At 63.0% G+C, this 15967-nt stretch overlaps 2 protein-coding genes across 10 annotated transcripts; one reads left to right on the forward strand and one right to left on the reverse strand.

Moving 5' to 3' along the window:
• Positions 1 to 453: 453 nt before the first annotated feature.
• Positions 454 to 8675, forward strand: PTOV1 (PTOV1 extended AT-hook containing adaptor protein). Of its 4 annotated transcripts, none has more exons than XR_007136284.1 (13): positions 454 to 802; positions 3365 to 3502; positions 3639 to 3721; positions 3793 to 3850; positions 3933 to 4040; positions 5345 to 5500; positions 5855 to 5941; positions 6026 to 6099; positions 6176 to 6233; positions 6491 to 6595; positions 7924 to 8121; positions 8201 to 8272; positions 8544 to 8675. XR_007136284.1 is itself a non-coding variant. In XM_047790135.1 (12 exons), exons 1-12 carry the CDS (start codon positions 632 to 634, stop codon positions 8210 to 8212), a joined length of 1248 nt encoding a protein of 415 aa, XP_047646091.1. In that variant the 5' UTR covers positions 456 to 631; the 3' UTR covers positions 8213 to 8642. The 4 variants fall into 4 exon arrangements, 2 of the variants coding, with proteins under 2 accessions (XP_047646091.1, XP_047646092.1); XR_007136283.1 differs by lacking the exon at positions 454 to 802 and adding an exon at positions 2532 to 3199; XM_047790135.1 differs by having other exon boundaries at positions 456 to 802; positions 8201 to 8642.
• Positions 4966 to 15728, reverse strand: PNKP (polynucleotide kinase 3'-phosphatase). 6 transcript variants are annotated; one of them, XR_007136282.1, is made up of 17 exons: positions 15621 to 15726; positions 15178 to 15341; positions 14525 to 14571; positions 13632 to 13937; positions 12456 to 12535; positions 12319 to 12376; positions 12127 to 12234; positions 11719 to 11790; positions 10742 to 10790; positions 10581 to 10651; positions 10417 to 10509; positions 10236 to 10332; positions 10088 to 10149; positions 9814 to 9923; positions 9634 to 9721; positions 8782 to 9413; positions 4966 to 8094 (listed from the first exon to the last, which is right to left on the reverse strand). XR_007136282.1 is itself a non-coding variant. In XM_047790130.1 (17 exons), exons 2-17 carry the CDS (start codon positions 15326 to 15328, stop codon positions 9296 to 9298), a joined length of 1572 nt encoding a protein of 523 aa, XP_047646086.1. In that variant the 5' UTR covers positions 15329 to 15341; positions 15621 to 15726; the 3' UTR covers positions 9250 to 9295. The 6 variants fall into 6 exon arrangements, 5 of the variants coding, with proteins under 5 accessions (XP_047646086.1, XP_047646090.1, XP_047646085.1 ...); XM_047790130.1 differs by lacking the exon at positions 4966 to 8094 and adding an exon at positions 9485 to 9546 and having other exon boundaries at positions 9250 to 9413; XM_047790134.1 differs by lacking the exon at positions 4966 to 8094 and adding an exon at positions 9485 to 9546 and having other exon boundaries at positions 9250 to 9413; positions 15595 to 15686.
• Positions 15729 to 15967: the final 239 nt, after the last annotated feature.

A 15967-nucleotide genomic window follows, 5' to 3' on the forward strand; every position in this document is an offset into this window, starting at 1 on the left:
CCCACCTAGCTACGTCACAGCCTTCAAGTCCTCGCCTTAGGCCCGGTACGATCCGTATCCCCAAACTTCTACGTAGGTTCCGTTGCCCCCAGGTCTGTTACTCTTTCCTCCCCCTTTTCCTGATGGGTCTTGATATAGTCTCCCGGCTCCGAGGGTCTGGGACTCAGGGTACGGTCTCCCGGTATGTCACCCCCCATCCCGAACTTGGTATCGTCCTCTACGTTCCTCTCGCCCCCCCCCCCCCGTGACGCTTCGGCATGGTCTTTCCTGCTACGCCCCCGCCGAAGTTGTTTCTTTCACGTCCTCTGGGTCCCTCCCTTCCGGCCCACAGTATCTTCCAATTGTCGAATTCCCCGCCCCCCACACCCTCTCCTTTTCCCGGGGCTCCCCTGGCTCTATTTTGGTACACGCCGGCCACGCCCCCTCGCAGACGCTCTTGGTAGGCGCCGCGCTCCCCCGCTCACCACAGTGGTTTGGCCGCAGCGACCCCTCTCCAGCGGCGCGTCCTCCGCGTTTGGTACAGCCCAGCCCGTCTCCCCCTAAGCCGCGCGCCCTCGCCCCTCAGTCGGTGGAACCCGCAGCCCCCCGTGCGGCCCGTGGCAGCCCCCAGCCCGCTCGGCCCACGCCCGCCATGGTCCGTCCGCGCCGCGCCCCGCACCGCTCCGGCGCTGGGGGCCCCCTCGGGGGTCGCGGCCGACCCCTGCGGCCCCTCACGGTGCGCGCCGCCCGCTCGCGCTCCTGGCCCGCCAGTCCCCGGGGTCCGCAGCTGCCGCGGATCCGGGCTCGCTCGGCCCCTCCCATGGTGAGCCCCCCGCCCTTTTTCCAGAGCTTTCCACGGCCCCGCCCCCGCCGGCCCCTCTCCCTGGCAGGCGTCTTTGTCCGCGACCCACTTCTCTTAGGGGTCTTTCGGGTGGCCCGAAGGCTGGTCCCGCCTGGGCCAGCTTCCCCCGTGAAACCCCCCAGGTGGTACGCGCCGGGCTCTCCCCTTTGTTTCGCCTTCGGGCCGGGGTGGCGGGGGTGGGGTACGGGGGCGGGGAGCGCTCAAATTACTGCTGACTCCGCGGCCTGATTTAAACGCGGGGTGGGGGGCGGGCAGCGTGCGCGCTTGTTTTTCCAATGGGAAAGTTGTTCGCTCTCCCCGCAGGAAATCTGGAAATGGGGGAGGGGGTTGGGGGACGGCGGCGAGTGGGGGCCTCGCGTCTCGCACTCGCGCGCGCCCAGGTGTTGCCCTCGGGGGCGTTCTCCCCGGGCCCGCGCGCCCCTCCACGGCGCCCGTGGCGTGTGCGCCCAGGATTTATTTGCACGCTCGCGCAGATGTGGGATGCCCCTACCGATCGCTGCAAGTCTAGCTTTGCAGGCTTCGACATCCAGCTTCGCAGGTACCCTAAGTTAGACGCTTCGCCAGCCATGAAACATGCATACACTTCCTAGAAAGCTCTATAAGGTTTTCTGGAGCTGTAAAGCCACATCTCAATGCTTCACGCGCTGCCGAACCGTGACACGCTCGCGGGGATGCGCGTTCTATCCTGGCGCTCAAGCTGTCTTAAAACATTCTGCCCCGGCGTTGTGCTTGGCGGGGAGCTGTGGCAGGTCTGCATGAGCCTTAAACATGTGTCGTGGACTTTTATACGTAGCCATCCGGACTCTGAACGTCTGTCTAAATTTAAAAGTAATCCTTCCCTCCGCCGCCTTCCCCCTTTCTTAGCATTCGTGTCTACTGGTTCAGAAGCGCCTCCTGAGTCCTTAAACATGCACCCTGAGGCTTCTATCCTCCCTCCAAGTACTAAATGGGCTTCCTGTGCAGTAAACAACACATCCCAGGTCGGAGAAACAGCCAAATCGTGCCCTCCCCTGCCCAGGTGTGAGTTCTCCTGTGGGATCGCACTTAGGTCTCATCCTTAAACGTGGTCCTGCATTTTGATGCGCTTTCTGCTCTTCCAGGGGAGACCTGAGCTTAAGCACCCCTGGTCTTCACACCCCAGATTCAAACGTGGTCAGCGGGGTTTCCCATACGCGTGTCTCTGGAGCTCACACTGACTGGGTCCTTAAGTGCGTCCACCTGGACCCCAAAGGCTCCTGCAGTCGTGTGCCTTGAGTGCATTTTCTCGGATGCTGTGCGCCCTGGCAGTGGTTTTCACAGCCAGCGCGGCAGCAGCCATCCTCCATCTCAGACACTTCAGCAGGGAACCTCCCCCCCCTCCCCCCCGTTTTTCCCCCAATACGTTCTGCTTTTCTTCTTGATCTCAGACCTTGCTGGAATCCCACCCAGCACCACCTGCCCAGGGGGGAGAGCATGCTTGCTTAGGTTTTTTGTTTTGTTTTTATTCTTTAAGGTCTTAAAAGATACATTTTTTTCATGCCTGTCTTTACTCTTGCACAGAAAACATGTACTTCACAGAAAATTTGGAAAATATCCATTAGTGATAAGATACAAAGTAACAACCACTACTTTTTTTTTTTTTTTTTGTCTGGAGGTTTATTTAGTGTTGAGGTTTTTCTGGGTTTCTTGCTGCCCTGCTGGTCTGCTTTTGCTTTCAGAGAGATGGTTTTGGTTTAAGAAGGACTAACTGGAGAGTGCCCTGTGATAGAATGTGTCGCTTTCTGTGGCTTCATCGCTAGAACGTTCGTCAGGTGTCCTGCGGGTGTTCTCAAAACATTGTGTTTGAAAGATCCCTCCAGGTGTTGTTATGCTCTTTGTTCCAAACGTCTCCCCACTTCCCTGGATGGTTCTGTGTGCTTCTGGGCGCTTCCTTCCTGCCCCGCGCTCCCCCGGTATCAGGCTGAGGTGGCTACAACCTGGGCTGTGCAAGAGAGGGCCGGCGACAGCCTGGGAGAGGTTGACGGGAGCCAGAGGGAAGAGTGTGGACTTTGTCTTGAGGGCCTGGGGAGCCTTGGCAGGGCATGGCCAGGATGGAGCCAACCGGTGTGCCAGACAGACACAACCCAGGCTGGCTTGGGTGCTACGGGGGCTTCGAGGAGGCTCTGGATCCCCAGAGAGCTGCTTTTGAGCTGGGTCTCCACGGACGGATCAGAAATTGGTCAGCCTGGGAGGATGAGCCAGGGGCATGCACAGTGGAGCAGAGGCTGGGCGAGGACGTGGTGGGAGGCTTTCAGGGCCCCTTCGTGGGCCACCCTGCCTGTTGACGAGCAGGCTGGCAGGGTGAAGACTCCTGAAGTGGCAGCTGGAAAAGGGCATGAGGTCAGCCACATGGGGTCGTGACCACTGGGACAGAGGGTTTGGCGATGGCCCTGGGCTTCAGAGCAGGGGTTTGGGTCTGTACAGTGGGACGTCCCTTCCCGGGAACGTGGGGGACAGCTCCTCAGCGGCCCCCCAACCTCAGTTTCCCCACACTCTCTGCCACAGCAAGGTGCTCGTGTCTTCGGGGCCCTGGGGCCCATCGGGCCCTCCTCGCCGGGGCTCGCCCTTGGGGGCCTGGCCGTCGGCGAGCACCGGCTCAGCAACAAGCTGCTGGCCTGGAGTGGCGTCCTCGAGTGGCAGGAGGTGAGTGGTCCTCAGCGGGTCCCCATTGACCCCTGGGGGCTGCGGGCTGGACCCTAGGGTTCCTTCTGCCCCTGCAGGTGGGGGGAGGCCTGGGCACCAGGGTTGTGTCCAGTGACCCCTCCTGCTCCTGCCACAGAAGCGCAGACCCTACTCGGATTCCACCGCGAAGCTGAAGCGGGCACTCCCCTGCCAGGCCTACGTCAACCAGGGCGAGAACCTGTGAGTGGTGGGCAGGGGTGCCGGGTGGGCTGGCCTGGCAGGGCACTCCCCTGAACCTCTGCTACCCGCAGGGAGACCGACCAGTGGCCGCAGAAGCTGATCATGCAGCTGATCCCACAGCAGCTGCTGGTGAGGCCACCTCCACGCCCCCCACGCGGCCCCCCCGCGCACCCGCCCGGCCCTGACCCAGCTGTGCCCCTGTCGCCCCCAGACCACCCTGGGCCCCCTGTTCCGCAACTCCCAGCTGGCGCAGTTCCACTTCACCAACAGAGACTGCGACTCTCTGAAGGGGCTCTGCCGCGTCATGGGCAACGGCTTCGTGAGTGGGGCAGGGGGTAGGAGACTCCTTGGGAGCTCTGCTGGGACCGCCCAGGCAGGGGGCAGTGTCCTGTCCCTGTCTGTGAGCCAGGCCCTGGGAGCTGCCCTCAGGAGCAGAGAGCAGAGGAGCCTGGCTGATCCTGGCGGAGCAGGGCTGCCACCCAGCCTGGGACCACAGAGGGTCTCCTGGGACCTAGAAGCCCGTCGGGGTCATAGGCAGCCTCACCTGTTGGGGGACCTGCATGCAGGGGTGGCCAGGAGGAGTGGTCTGTGCTGGAACTCAGGTTGCTCACCTGTGGACTGGCGGACAGTGGGTCCCAGGGCCACAGGGAGGAGCGCGTGCAAAGCCCGGGAGGGAGGTGGGCGCTCAGGGGGAGCATTATTAGAGCCCGCGCTTCAGATGCGGGGCCATGGTGGTTGGTGTGGCCCCTGCCGCCCCTGCGGTCTGGACTGTGGGCCCCACCCCCTGATGTCTGGGCACGCAGGGGTTTGGCAGCAGGACAGATGGGTGCTGGGGAGGGGTTGGACCTGGGCTGGGAGTAGGCCCTCTGCCCCGAGGACTCTGCTCTGGGGTCGCCTCCAGTCCCTGGTTCCCTTAGGGACACCAGCTTGAGGGGGCACCTCGTGGGCTGCCACCCCCAATGCTGGGTTGACTGACATGGGATCTCTTGGCTGCCTGGTCGCCCCTTTGTGCAGCACTGAGGCCTGCAGGTGGGTGTCAGCACACGCCCTCCTTGGCAGGCCTGGTTCTACTCCTGGTCCTGCTAGCAGTTCTGGGATGGCCCATGGACCCGGGAAGGCCGGGGACAAGGTCTCCAGAGCACAGCGCTTGAGAGGTGTTTTTGGGAAGTGTGTCCCCCTCTGTCCAGATGTGGCTTGAGGTCTCCCACAGTCCCACAGAGGCACCAGCATCTCTTAAGTGGCACTTACTGGGTACACTGTTTTTATGCCGTTTTAGGGACAGGAAAACCGAGGCCTTAGATGGTTGGCTAGGAGGTAGCAGAGCTGGGTTTACTCCCAAGCAGTCTGGTCTGTGTCCGTGCTTTTAACCCGCAGGAGAGGGCTGGCCTGGCGGGGCACGGGGTGATGGAGCCCTCTCATGACCCCCCCCACACACCCATCCACACCCCCCCCACCCCCCGGCCCCAGATTCACAGTTGGGGGACACCGAGGCTCACATCACAAATTCCCAGAACGTGTCTTGGCCACACACCACTTCATTTTGGGCGCCAGTGTCGACTGGAGGACGGCCTCCCTCCCCCGGCTTCATGGAGGTGGGGTCCCTGACCCCCGCCCTCCCCGCAGGCGGGCTGCATGCTCTTCCCCCACATCTCGCCCTGCGAGGTGCGCGTGCTCATGCTCCTGTACTCGTCCAAGAAGAAGATCTTCATGGGCCTCATCCCCTACGACCAGAGCGGCTTCGTCAACGCCATCCGGCAGGTCATTACCACCCGCAAACAGGTGTGTCCTCCTCGGGCCCTGGCCACCAGATGTGCTGGGGAAGCTTTGAAGAACAGGGGGGCAGAGGGGCTCCCTGGTGGGTCTCCGCAGCAGGGGTATCCCCGGGGAGGTGGGGGGACGGTGCTGTGTGTCCTGGCTCACGCCTTAGCAATTGTCCACGGTCCCCCTCCCCCAAAAGTGTCCCAGTTTGTGCAGCAAGTCACAGGGCTGCACCATTCCTAGTGGCAGAACCAGGGAGCCTCGGGTCTGTGTCCCAGGCTCGCAGGGTGGGACCTGTCCCAGGGCACCAGGGGCCCCTGGGAGCTCTGGGGCAGTCCCTGAGCCTGGGGGCTGATGGGCTGGGTTTCCTCCCAGGCAGTGGGACCCGGGGGCGTGGCGGGGCCCGTCCAGATCGTCAACAACAAGTTCCTGGCCTGGAGTGGAGTCATGGAGTGGCAAGAGGTGAGCCCTGAGCAGCCCGGGGACACGGGTCCTCCCGGGCTCGGGCGCCTCCCATCCTGATGGTTCCCTTCTTCTCCCCAAAAGCCCAGGCCTGAGCCCAACAGCCGGTCTAAGAGGTGGCTGCCGTCGCACGTCTACGTGAACCAAGGGGAGATCCTGTGAGTGTCGGGCAGGGGAGGGAGGCAGCCTTCCGGGGAGACCTGGCCTCCTGACCCTCGTCCCCTCCCACTGCAGGCGGACCGAGCAGTGGCCCCGGAAGCTGTACATGCAGCTCATCCCGCAGCAGCTGCTGGTGAGTGGCAAGGGGCGCCGCAGCCACGGGGCTGGCAGGGGCGCTTTCCTGAGCCGGCGCCCTGGGGCGCCGGCAGGAGGGGAGCCCTGTGTGCACAGGCCCTGTGGCTGGAGGCGGGCGGGGGTGGCGGGTCCCGCAGGGCCAGCTTGGAGGGGCCACAGGTCTGAGGGGCCACGTGGGGCCGGCCCCCGGGTGGGGGCAGAGGCGGGGGCGCGGCTGCAGCGCCTCACAGGCCGGGCCCCCGGGCCTCCCCGCAGACCACGCTGGTGCCCCTCTTCCGGAACTCCCGCTTGGTGCAGTTCCACTTCACCAAGGACCTGGAGACACTGAAGAGCCTGTGCCGCATCATGGACAACGGCTTCGTGAGTGGGCGGCAGGGGCAGCGGTGGACCGCAGGGCCAGAAACTGGAAGGGGGACGGGTCCCCCCGTAAACAGCAGGGGGGCGTGAGGGCAGCCATGGTGAAGGTGGGGTGGGATTGCTGTGCGCCCCGACAAGGGCTCCCCTGACCCCGCTGCACCGATGGGGAGATGGAGGCCAGAGGCCCAGAGGCTGAGCCAGCCAGCCTGGCCTCCGGGCTGCTGTGTGTCGGTTTACTCAGTGGAGCAGGATGCCCACACCAGGCTCCCAGGTCCTCCCCTGTGGCCTTCCTCCTGCTCGCTGCCCAGGGACAGGGTGCCGTCATGTCACTCCGGGTTTTCCAGTGGAAACCCCCAGGCTCCCCCAGGGCCCTCACCAGGCAGGCCGCTCCTTGAAGCCCCCAGGGGTTACCTGCTGGTGGGTGTGGGCCAGGTCCATTTCCCTCTCTGGGCCTCAGTTTCCGCGAAGTGAGGAGGGTGAGAGACTTCTGTGCTCCTGAATCCGCAGCTGTCCCCTGTCACAGTTGTGCCATCAGGCATTTGAGGGGCCAGTCCTGTACCTCTCGCGTGTCGTCAGTTCCCTGAGGGAACTCATGCTTTTAAAGGCCGTGAGCCTGGCGGCCAGCCCTCCTTTCGGCCCTCTGGGCCTCCCGTCAGGCTGTCGCCTCAGGTGGGCACTGTGAAGGGCTTCCTCCTGGACATGTCACCACTGTCCCCTAAGGTGGCACACAGGGCCGAGGGTAGACACGATCCCATCTGGCTCTGGGAGCCTGCAAATCCTGAAGCTTAGCCTCGGTTTGCCCACCTGTGAGGTGCGCACAGTGATCTCCAGCCTGCAGAGAGGGGATCTGGCAAAGGGGCTCAGGGAGTGGTCGGTCCACTGGGCTCCTTGACGTTCCGGCCAGTGTGACCTGGAGCCACATCCCCGAGCTGAGTGGAGGTGACAGTGGCGTGGCCTCCTGGTGCCTCAGCTGCCTCTGGGGGTTGCCACATGGAGGGAGCCTGAACACTGGATTGGACCCGGTATTTCTTCCCCCGCGAGGCCTTCATGGGCACCGCTGGTCCTGGGGGTGTCCGGGGCGCCAGCCTGGTGGCTCCCATCCACCCATCTCCCCAGAGCTCGTGGAGGAGACTCGGGGCTGGGCTGCAGAGCCGGTGGGCAGGCCTCTCTGGTTCCTGGTGTCCCCAGCTGGGAGCAGCGACAGGGCGGAGGGGGGCAGGCGTGTGGCGTGCTCTGCAGGGCCAGCGGAGCCGTGTGGTTTGTGCGCATCACGAGGGCGGTGAGGAGCCTCTGGGCCCAGGGCCGCCCGTGACCCTGCTCTGCGCCACCAGGCGGGCTGTGTGCACTTCTCCTACAAGGCCTCGTGTGAGGTGCGCGTGCTCATGCTCCTGTACTCCTCGGAGAAGAAGATCTTCATCGGCCTCATCCCCCACGACCAGGGCAACTTCGTCAACGGCATCCGGCGCGTCATCGCCAATCAGCAGCAGGTCCTGCAGCGGAACCTGGAGCAGGAGCAGCAGCAGCGAGGGGTGAGCCCGCCCCTGCTCCTTCGTGCCCCCCGTCCACCCGCGCCCTGCGGCTAACCCTTCCTGGCTTCCTTCCCCACAGATGGGGGGGTAGCGGCCACCCCCCCGGGCTGGGCCTCTCCAGGAGTCACAGATGAGGCCCCCGCCAAGACCGGTGAGTGGCACCCGGGCTGAATGCAGGATGGACCCTTGGATGTGCCTGGGGTTTGGGACGTTGTGTGACCCTCGTCTTGCAAAGACCAGAGCAGAGTGAGCGAGAGGCACGCCAGTCCCCGGCGGTCCCAGGCCTCCTGGAAACCGCAGCCCCTCACCCTCCCGGGAGGCATCGCACCCTGGGGCCAGAGAGCCCTCTTCCTGTGCTGGGGCAGGGGTCCAGAGGGGCTGGGAGCCCCCCTCTAGCCCCTCCCACTATACCCCGCCCCCAGGTCAGTGCTTCTGAGCAGGGGCCCCTGGGGACCACAACTGCCCAGCGAGATGGAGGACAGCATCCTGAGATGTCTCCAAGGACGGTTCCCCCCCCCCCCCGTACGTTTCCCTATTAAAGTCTTTTAAAAGTCTTGTGGCCACCAGCTCACTGACCAGACAGACACCCTGCTGTCCGTGGGCGGCCACGCCCAGAACCTAACAGCTTCGCAGAGGAGGTCCCCTCTGAGATCATGTCACCTGAGCCAGGTGGGGACGGGCTTTGGGTCTGGGTGCTGCTTGTTGGGCCGGGTCTTCCAGGGCTGACTTCGCGGCAGCAGGGCCGGCTCCCGGAACCCTGCTCTTCCTCCCGGTGTCACATAGCTGGGCACAGACGCAAGGCGGCGACCCGCAGCTTCCTGCCTCTTGCTGCTGGTCCTGCCCGCAGGGGCCCCCTCGCCACTGCAGGCTCAGGCCACAGCCCCGGGGCTCAGGTCCAAGGTGCAGAGCGTCTGGCTTCTCCAGCTCTCCTCTTGGGGTCCCGCGTTTGGCCTCGCCCGCCAGGGAGGGCTCTGCAGCTCCAGGAGAACCCCCCCTGGGGCCTGTCCGCTGGGCCGCCCAGCTAGAGCACCCGCAGAGCCCGCGAGGGTACGTTTCTGAAGCCCCGCCGGCAGGCCTCAGCACTCCTGGGGGGCCCCCCCTTCTTCCCAGCAAAGTGCTGGTCATGCATGAAGAAAAGAGCGTTTATTGGGCGTTGGGAGCGGGCAGGGGCGGTTCAGCCCTCTGAGAACTGGCGGTACAGGCGCTCGAGCTGCGGCGCCACGTGCAGCCGGAACGGGATCTCCAGGACAGCCGCGAAGCCTTCGGCCAGCGTGGGTGCTTCGAACTGCTTCCTGGCGGCAGAGAGTGACGGTGGAGGTGGGCCCTACCCGGTCCCCGGGTCCCCGCCGCCCGCGGCACCTGCCTGTAGCCGTAGATGACGATGTCGGATACGGGGACGTGGGAGGGGTCCGTCATCTCCCGGAACTGCGGGGACGGGGGGGGGGGGGGGGGTCAGGCCGCGGCGGGGCCGGGGTGGGGGCGGGTCAGGCCGTGGGACCGCCGCCGGCTCACCCGGTTGTTGTGACGCGCCTGCTCCAGGCTGGCGCTAAAGAGGAAGCAGCGGCAGGGGACGCCTGCGTCTCGGGCACACTTGATGTACCTGTTGGGGCCGGGCAGGCGGGCTGGTTAGGGGCCCCGGCCCACCCTGCAGAGCCCCCCGCCCCCTGCCCCTGGGCTCCGGAGACCCGGTACCTGGCCCGGCTCTGGAGGTCCGGGTTCGTGTTATCGATCACGACCCGTTTCCGTTGCTTCAGAGCTGCCTCGCAGGTGGTCACGCAGCGCTGCCAGGAGCCCAGGGTGTCCTGGGGACCCAGGAAGAGACCAGGGGACAGGGACCCAGAGAGAAAGAGAGCCACAGATACAGGGTTAGGGACTTGGGCTGGGGGGGACCTGAAAGAGAAGGCGAGAGGTGGGGGGGGGGGGGGCAGAGACCAGGGACGGGATGGGGCTCCCGGCAGGGCCCTACCCTGTTCACGTGGACGTAGCCGGCAGACACGAGATGCTCCCGGAGGAAGGTGGACTTGCCGGCTGTGAAGGGCGCAGCGTTAGTGGAGCCTGCCCGGGGCGGGGGGCGCGGGGCAGGGGCTTCTGGGTCCGGGGTCGGGGAGTCTCACCCCCAGGAAATCCCACGGCGACGACCACCTCAGGGTCCGGGCTTAAGAGGGCGCTGAACTCGGGGAGGCAGAGAGGCCCAGAGCGGGAGACGGTTCTCTGGGAGGGGTGGACACGATGGGTGAGACGGGACCCCTGCCCCTCCCCTCTGCCCCCACTCCAGCGCCCAGCCCGAAGCCTCACCGGGTCAAAGGCTGGCAGCTCAAAGCGGGCCACCGGCCACTTCAGAAAGAACTCCTCCGGGGTGGCGAAAGGCAGCCCCAGGTTGAGGGCAAACTGGGGGCAAGAGGGCAGGTCAGACGGGGGCAGGCCGGGGGCGGGCCGGGGGCGGGGCGGGGCGGCCTCACCAGGCGGTCTGCACATGAGAAGTCCTTCTTCTTCCGCCCCGGGGCCCAGTTGGCTGGGCGTCCGGCTGCATCTGGAGCACACAGAGAACACACCCCCACCTCCACCAGCAGCCTTGCGGGACGGGGTCCAAGGCCGCCCCCCTCAGCCCCTAGGTCCTTACCGCCCACAAAGACGCTGTCTCCTATGGAGATGGGAACACCCTCATTGCCCTGGGGAGGGACAGAGGACAGGTGGTAAGGAACCCACTCCCGTCTCCACCCCCAAGAACGCTAACGGCTCCCAAAGTGATGCTCAGCTTGCCCAGGGCCCCTCGCTAGGCCTGGTCTCTAAGCTCTGGTGCCCTGCGTCTAATCCATCAGCAAGTGCTCTTGGCACAGCCTTGCTGCCACTCCTCACCCCCTTCACCAGCACCTCTCTGAACTATTCCCTCCCTCCTTCCTGGTTTCCCAGCTTCCATTTTGGCCCGTCTGTTCCCCGCATGGCCGCCAGAGGGCGCCGGCTCCTACCTAGTCCCATCCCTCCAGTGGGGTGGCCACCTGGTGGGCTCATGGGACCCCCTGCTCAACCCCTCACCCGCTCAGGTGCAGCCACAGGGCCTCCTTACTGCCCATGAGTGAAGCGGGCTCGGTCCCACCTCAGGCCCCTTGCGCTTTCTACTCTTGCCTGGCCCCTCCTTCCCCTACCTGGCTCCCGCCTTGGGCAGCTTTAGCTCTTTACTCAGTGGCACGTGGAGAGGTTTCACGGCCTCCACAGCCGCAACGACACCCCGCCTTATCCTCGCTCTGCTGTCCTGCGCATCTCTCAAGGCCTCTATAATCTGTACCCTCCCTGATCTGGGAGCTGGCAGATCTGTCTTCTTCCCTAGTACCTTCAGTCAAGAAGCTGTTGAGCTTCGGAACACACACACACACACACACTCACACGCACACGAATGAATGAATGCACGAGCGATTTCCCTCTCGACCACTCTGGCTTCCAGGGTTTAAGAGCACCGGCCTCAGGTACCAACACTAGGACATGATAGCAAAGAAACTGACAAGGCCATCCCCCGGCAGGAGATGAGAGAAAGGTCATGGACCAGAAACCCAGAGTGGGGAAGCGGAGGGAAAGGAGAGTCACTGGGAGCCTGAAACTCACCTGCTCCCGCAGGTGGTCCCACATGCCGATCACCGGCTTCCGGTACAGGCCCGCATGCGTGGCCACCAGCACCTGTGGGCGGGGCGGAGACACCATCCCTGGCTCCTCATCTAGCACCCAAGGACACCCAAGGACACGTGGGTCCTAAGGATGCTACCCCCCGACCCTTACCAATCCAAGGAGAAGGCCCAGTGCCCCGGATCATGATGGGTTGCCATCAGCATAAACCCGCACCCCCACCCCCCCAATTCACCCAGGGTCTCTGCCCTCCCCAGCTGGCTCTCCGTGTCATGCCTTCTCCCTGGGTCTCTGTTCCCTCCTCTCTGTCCCATCTCGGCGTCTGTGTGTGGTTCCCCCCCGCCCCGCCCCCGCCCCGCCATACCCCTTCGGCTTCCCTTGCAGCCATACCTGAAAGGGAACCCCCAGCTTCTCCACCACAGCCTCCACCTTGGCCTTGAACTCCTCCGCTGGCAGCTTCCCGCGTCCAATGCCCATCTGGTTGGTGAAGACCACCAGCTGGGGACAGATGGGCGTCACCCGGTGCCCTCATCAGGCCCAGGCCTGTCTGACGTCCCCGCCACCACACACACGCACACACACCTTGTAACCCTCCGCGTCCAGTTCCCGGAGCTTCCGCGGAATCTCCAGGTACAAGATCCTAGGGCGGGCGAGGAAGCGCAAGGTGACCCGGGGGCCGGAGCGCGCCGCACTCACCCCCTCCTCCTGCCGCCGATCACCTCCAGTCGCTGGGGCCTGTGGGAAAGACCTTCCCAGACCGTGTGGTGATGAGGGTCCCATCGAGATCAAAACTGGCCACCTGGCGTCACCCGGAAAAGAGAAAGCGCAGCTCGGTTACACCTCTGACCCCCCTTGCTCACAGGCTGGTTTCCATCGACCTGTAGGGTGGGGAACTGAGTCACAGGGAGACGACACAGCTTTTGCAAGGATAAGTCACGGTAAGATGCATCCGGGAAACCAGAGGTCAGAGAGTGAAGGCTTCACCCCACCACCTCCTATTCCTCTCAGCCTCTCATTGTTTCCATCTTTAAAATGGGCTTCAGGAGTCCCCATCGTGGCTCAGCGCAAATCTGACTAGCATCCATGAGGACACAGGTTCGATCCCTGGCCTCGCTCAGTGGATTAAGGAGCCGTGAGCTGTGCTGTAGGTCGCAGATGCAGCTCAGATCCCGAGTAGCTGTGGCGTAGGCCAGCGGCTACAGCTCTGATTCGACCCCTGGCCTGGGAACCTCCATATGCCTTGGGTGCGGTTCTAAAAAGCCAAAAAGGGTGGGGGGGGCTTTAAATCTGACCCAGCCTCACCCCTGGCCTTTTCCACCGCGGAGGGCTAATGGGCTAATAACCATGAAATAAAACCAGGAGCTAAGTTTTGTTTTGGCGGTTAGTGCACATCAGGGACTGCTTTTTGTGGATTCCTCTTACGATGAGAGAAGTGGGGCTCAAAGAACATGGTGTAACAGCCTTTGTTGTTGTTGTTGTTAGGGCCACACCTGCAGCATATGGAAATTCCCAGGCTAGGGATTGAACTGGAGCTACAGCTGCCGGCCTACGCCACAGGCACAGCAACTCAGGAATGGAGCCACATCTGGGACCTATGCCACTGCTTGTGGCAATGCTAGATCTTTAACCCACCAAGGAAGACCAGGGATTGGACACTCATCCTCACAGAGACAACGGATGGGTCCTTAACCCGCCGAGCCACAACGGGAACTCCAGTGTAACAGCATTTGAACTCGTCTCTCTGACCTAAGAAATACTTATCATAACTCCCACCAACATGATCATGACCAATGGCTATGGTTACTGGGTGGTTACTGTGGGTGGGGCAGGAGCTGACATGCATCGATTTTCCCAATGCTGACAATGAACCCCTCAATCCTCAGCTCGGGCCTCACCTTGCCCCGCGGCTTCACACCAGGTGCTGTGAATACTAGTAGCTTCTCAAAGCTTTCCCAGCCAGGAGATGACTTCCGCATCTGCTTTTTCGGCGGCTCAGCATCTTCCTCCTCCTCCTCGTGTGGGGCCACAGGAGGCGTGCCAGGTGGAGTGTCTGGCTGCAATTCTGGAGTGCGAGCCTCTTCCCAGCGCAGGGTCAACGGGTGGAGGCCGTTGACCAAATACAACGTGTCCCCCACCCCTAGAGAGCCCTCCAACCCCGGCCTCAGCTCTTGGGTTCCAGCAGTTGAGGGGTTAACTCCTAGCTGCAAAGAAAGAGGGAGGTGCTGGTACAGGCTCCACCCCACCAGTAACCTCATCCAATCAAATAACCTCAAAAAGGCTTGCCTTTCTCCACCAGCCAATCAGACCCTTAAGCCCCACCTCTTCACTGTGTACCGCCAATCAGGGCATTGGGAAGGTAATACGCATCCAGTCTTAACCAATTTTTTTTTTCTTTGACTGCTACACCTGCGGCACATGGAAGGGGTGGAATCCAAGCCGTAGCTGAGGCCTAGGCCACAGCGCCATTGCAACGCCGGATCCCAGTCTCATCTGCGGAGTTACGGGGCCGCAGCTTACAACAACGCTGGATCCTTTCCAGCCGGGGATGGAACCCACATCCCCACAGAGACGACGTCATGTCCTTACCCTCCTGAGCCACAAGGGGAATTCCTAGTCTTACCCAATTTAAATGGGGATGAAAGTTTACCCCACTGAAAGAGGCCAGACCTCCTCCCCTCCCAGGCAGTTAGATTTTCTCGATGGGCCAGTTTCCCCAGCTGTTCCTACCCTTCGACCCCCCACCCCGCCCCACCCCCAGGCCTGCTGCCCCTTGCCAACGAACTGGTACCTGTTTCACTGCCACGGTCCGAGTCTCAGGGTCTGCAACCAGCTCCACTGAGGATTGAGGGGGTGGAGTTGGGATCTGAATCTTTCGGTGATTGTTTCCTTCCCTACTGGGGAGTGTGGCCTGCTTCCGGCCACAGGATGGGGCTACAACACCCATTCAGCAGGAGGAGGTGGTTTATTTCTAAGTAGGTTTGGCTCACTCCTCGATATGCAGTAGCCAGATAATGGCCTTAGGATAGCCTGTGACACTGGTCCTCGCCTAGGGGCAAGGCAGGTGTTTTTCTGTATAGCATTGGTTTCTCCTTGACAACGCAGGACCCTGACGAGATGCAAGTCCTGGGCTTGGCCTGCTACCACCCATCTCTGCTCAGCAATATGCATTTTTCTTCATAGGATCGGCTCTCTCCTTGACAAGGTGGTGGCCGGATTCAAGCCCGAGTTATCTGGTTAGTTCCAGGTCGGGTCAGGCACCACCTTTCCCTTCTGTGCTCCCCAGAGGGCACTTGCCAACTTCAGGACTAGCTGCACCATGCGATTCGGCCTGGGGGTCAAGCACATCCCTCCCCGGACTAACTCTCGGTCTTTCCCATTGATAGTGTTCCCGCTTCTGAAGCAGGCCACACCCCCTCCGGCTCAGGCCCCGCCCTCGCCCACCTTGGTTTCGGGAGCATTTCCGGTCGGTAACCAGTGTCAAGGGTCCCCGGCCCAGGACCAGGGCTTGCCCATCGGAGGGCAGGAAGATGGGAGGTGCTCCCCCAGGGGGGCTCTCCAGCCACAGGCGGCCCCGGGCCTCCACCTTGGCCATCCTGGAAGCCGGCCTAAAGGGAAGTAGGTAAATAGGTTTGAGTGGCAGCCCGCAGATTGCTACAGGAAGTCCCGCCTCCTCTCGGCCGCTCCACCAGGAATTCTCTTCCGCGAATGGCTCAGGAAATTCCACCCGCTCTCCGGCTTGGGGCTCGCGCCGTTTCCCAGGCGACGACGCCCCGCTCCGTCCCTCCCAGAGCCCCGACCCCTACTTCCCAGAGCAAAGGCCGAGAAACTCATGAGCTCCCGCCTCAACCCTTTGCTCACCCTTGCCCGCTGCTTGGCTCACTCACCACTTCCAACCAAGGAAATCCCGCCCGAGGCGCCTGGCCCGCAATTCGCCTTGCAGCTTTCTCCGTTTCTCCACGGACGGAAATGACTCGCCTACTAAAGTGGGCGGGGCGTTGGCCCCGCCCATGACGTAAGCCCCGCCTCTTAGCGGTCCCGGGGCCTCTCTAGTCCCTCTGCGGCTCTGACCTTCATCTCTCCTGCTGCAGGGTGAGGCTCAGGCCAGTAGGGGGAAGCGGGTTCTCCACAGATTTTCCTCTTTCCACGCTAAACTCTCGTTTTCATTCCCCTTGCTGGACAGTAACAGCGGGAAGTTATCCTTCCTCTTTGATGACTATTGGCAGTCGAAGAA

Source organism: Phacochoerus africanus, chromosome 8 (assembly GCF_016906955.1).
Source record: "Phacochoerus africanus isolate WHEZ1 chromosome 8, ROS_Pafr_v1, whole genome shotgun sequence".
Lineage (NCBI taxonomy): Eukaryota > Metazoa > Chordata > Mammalia > Artiodactyla > Suidae > Phacochoerus > Phacochoerus africanus.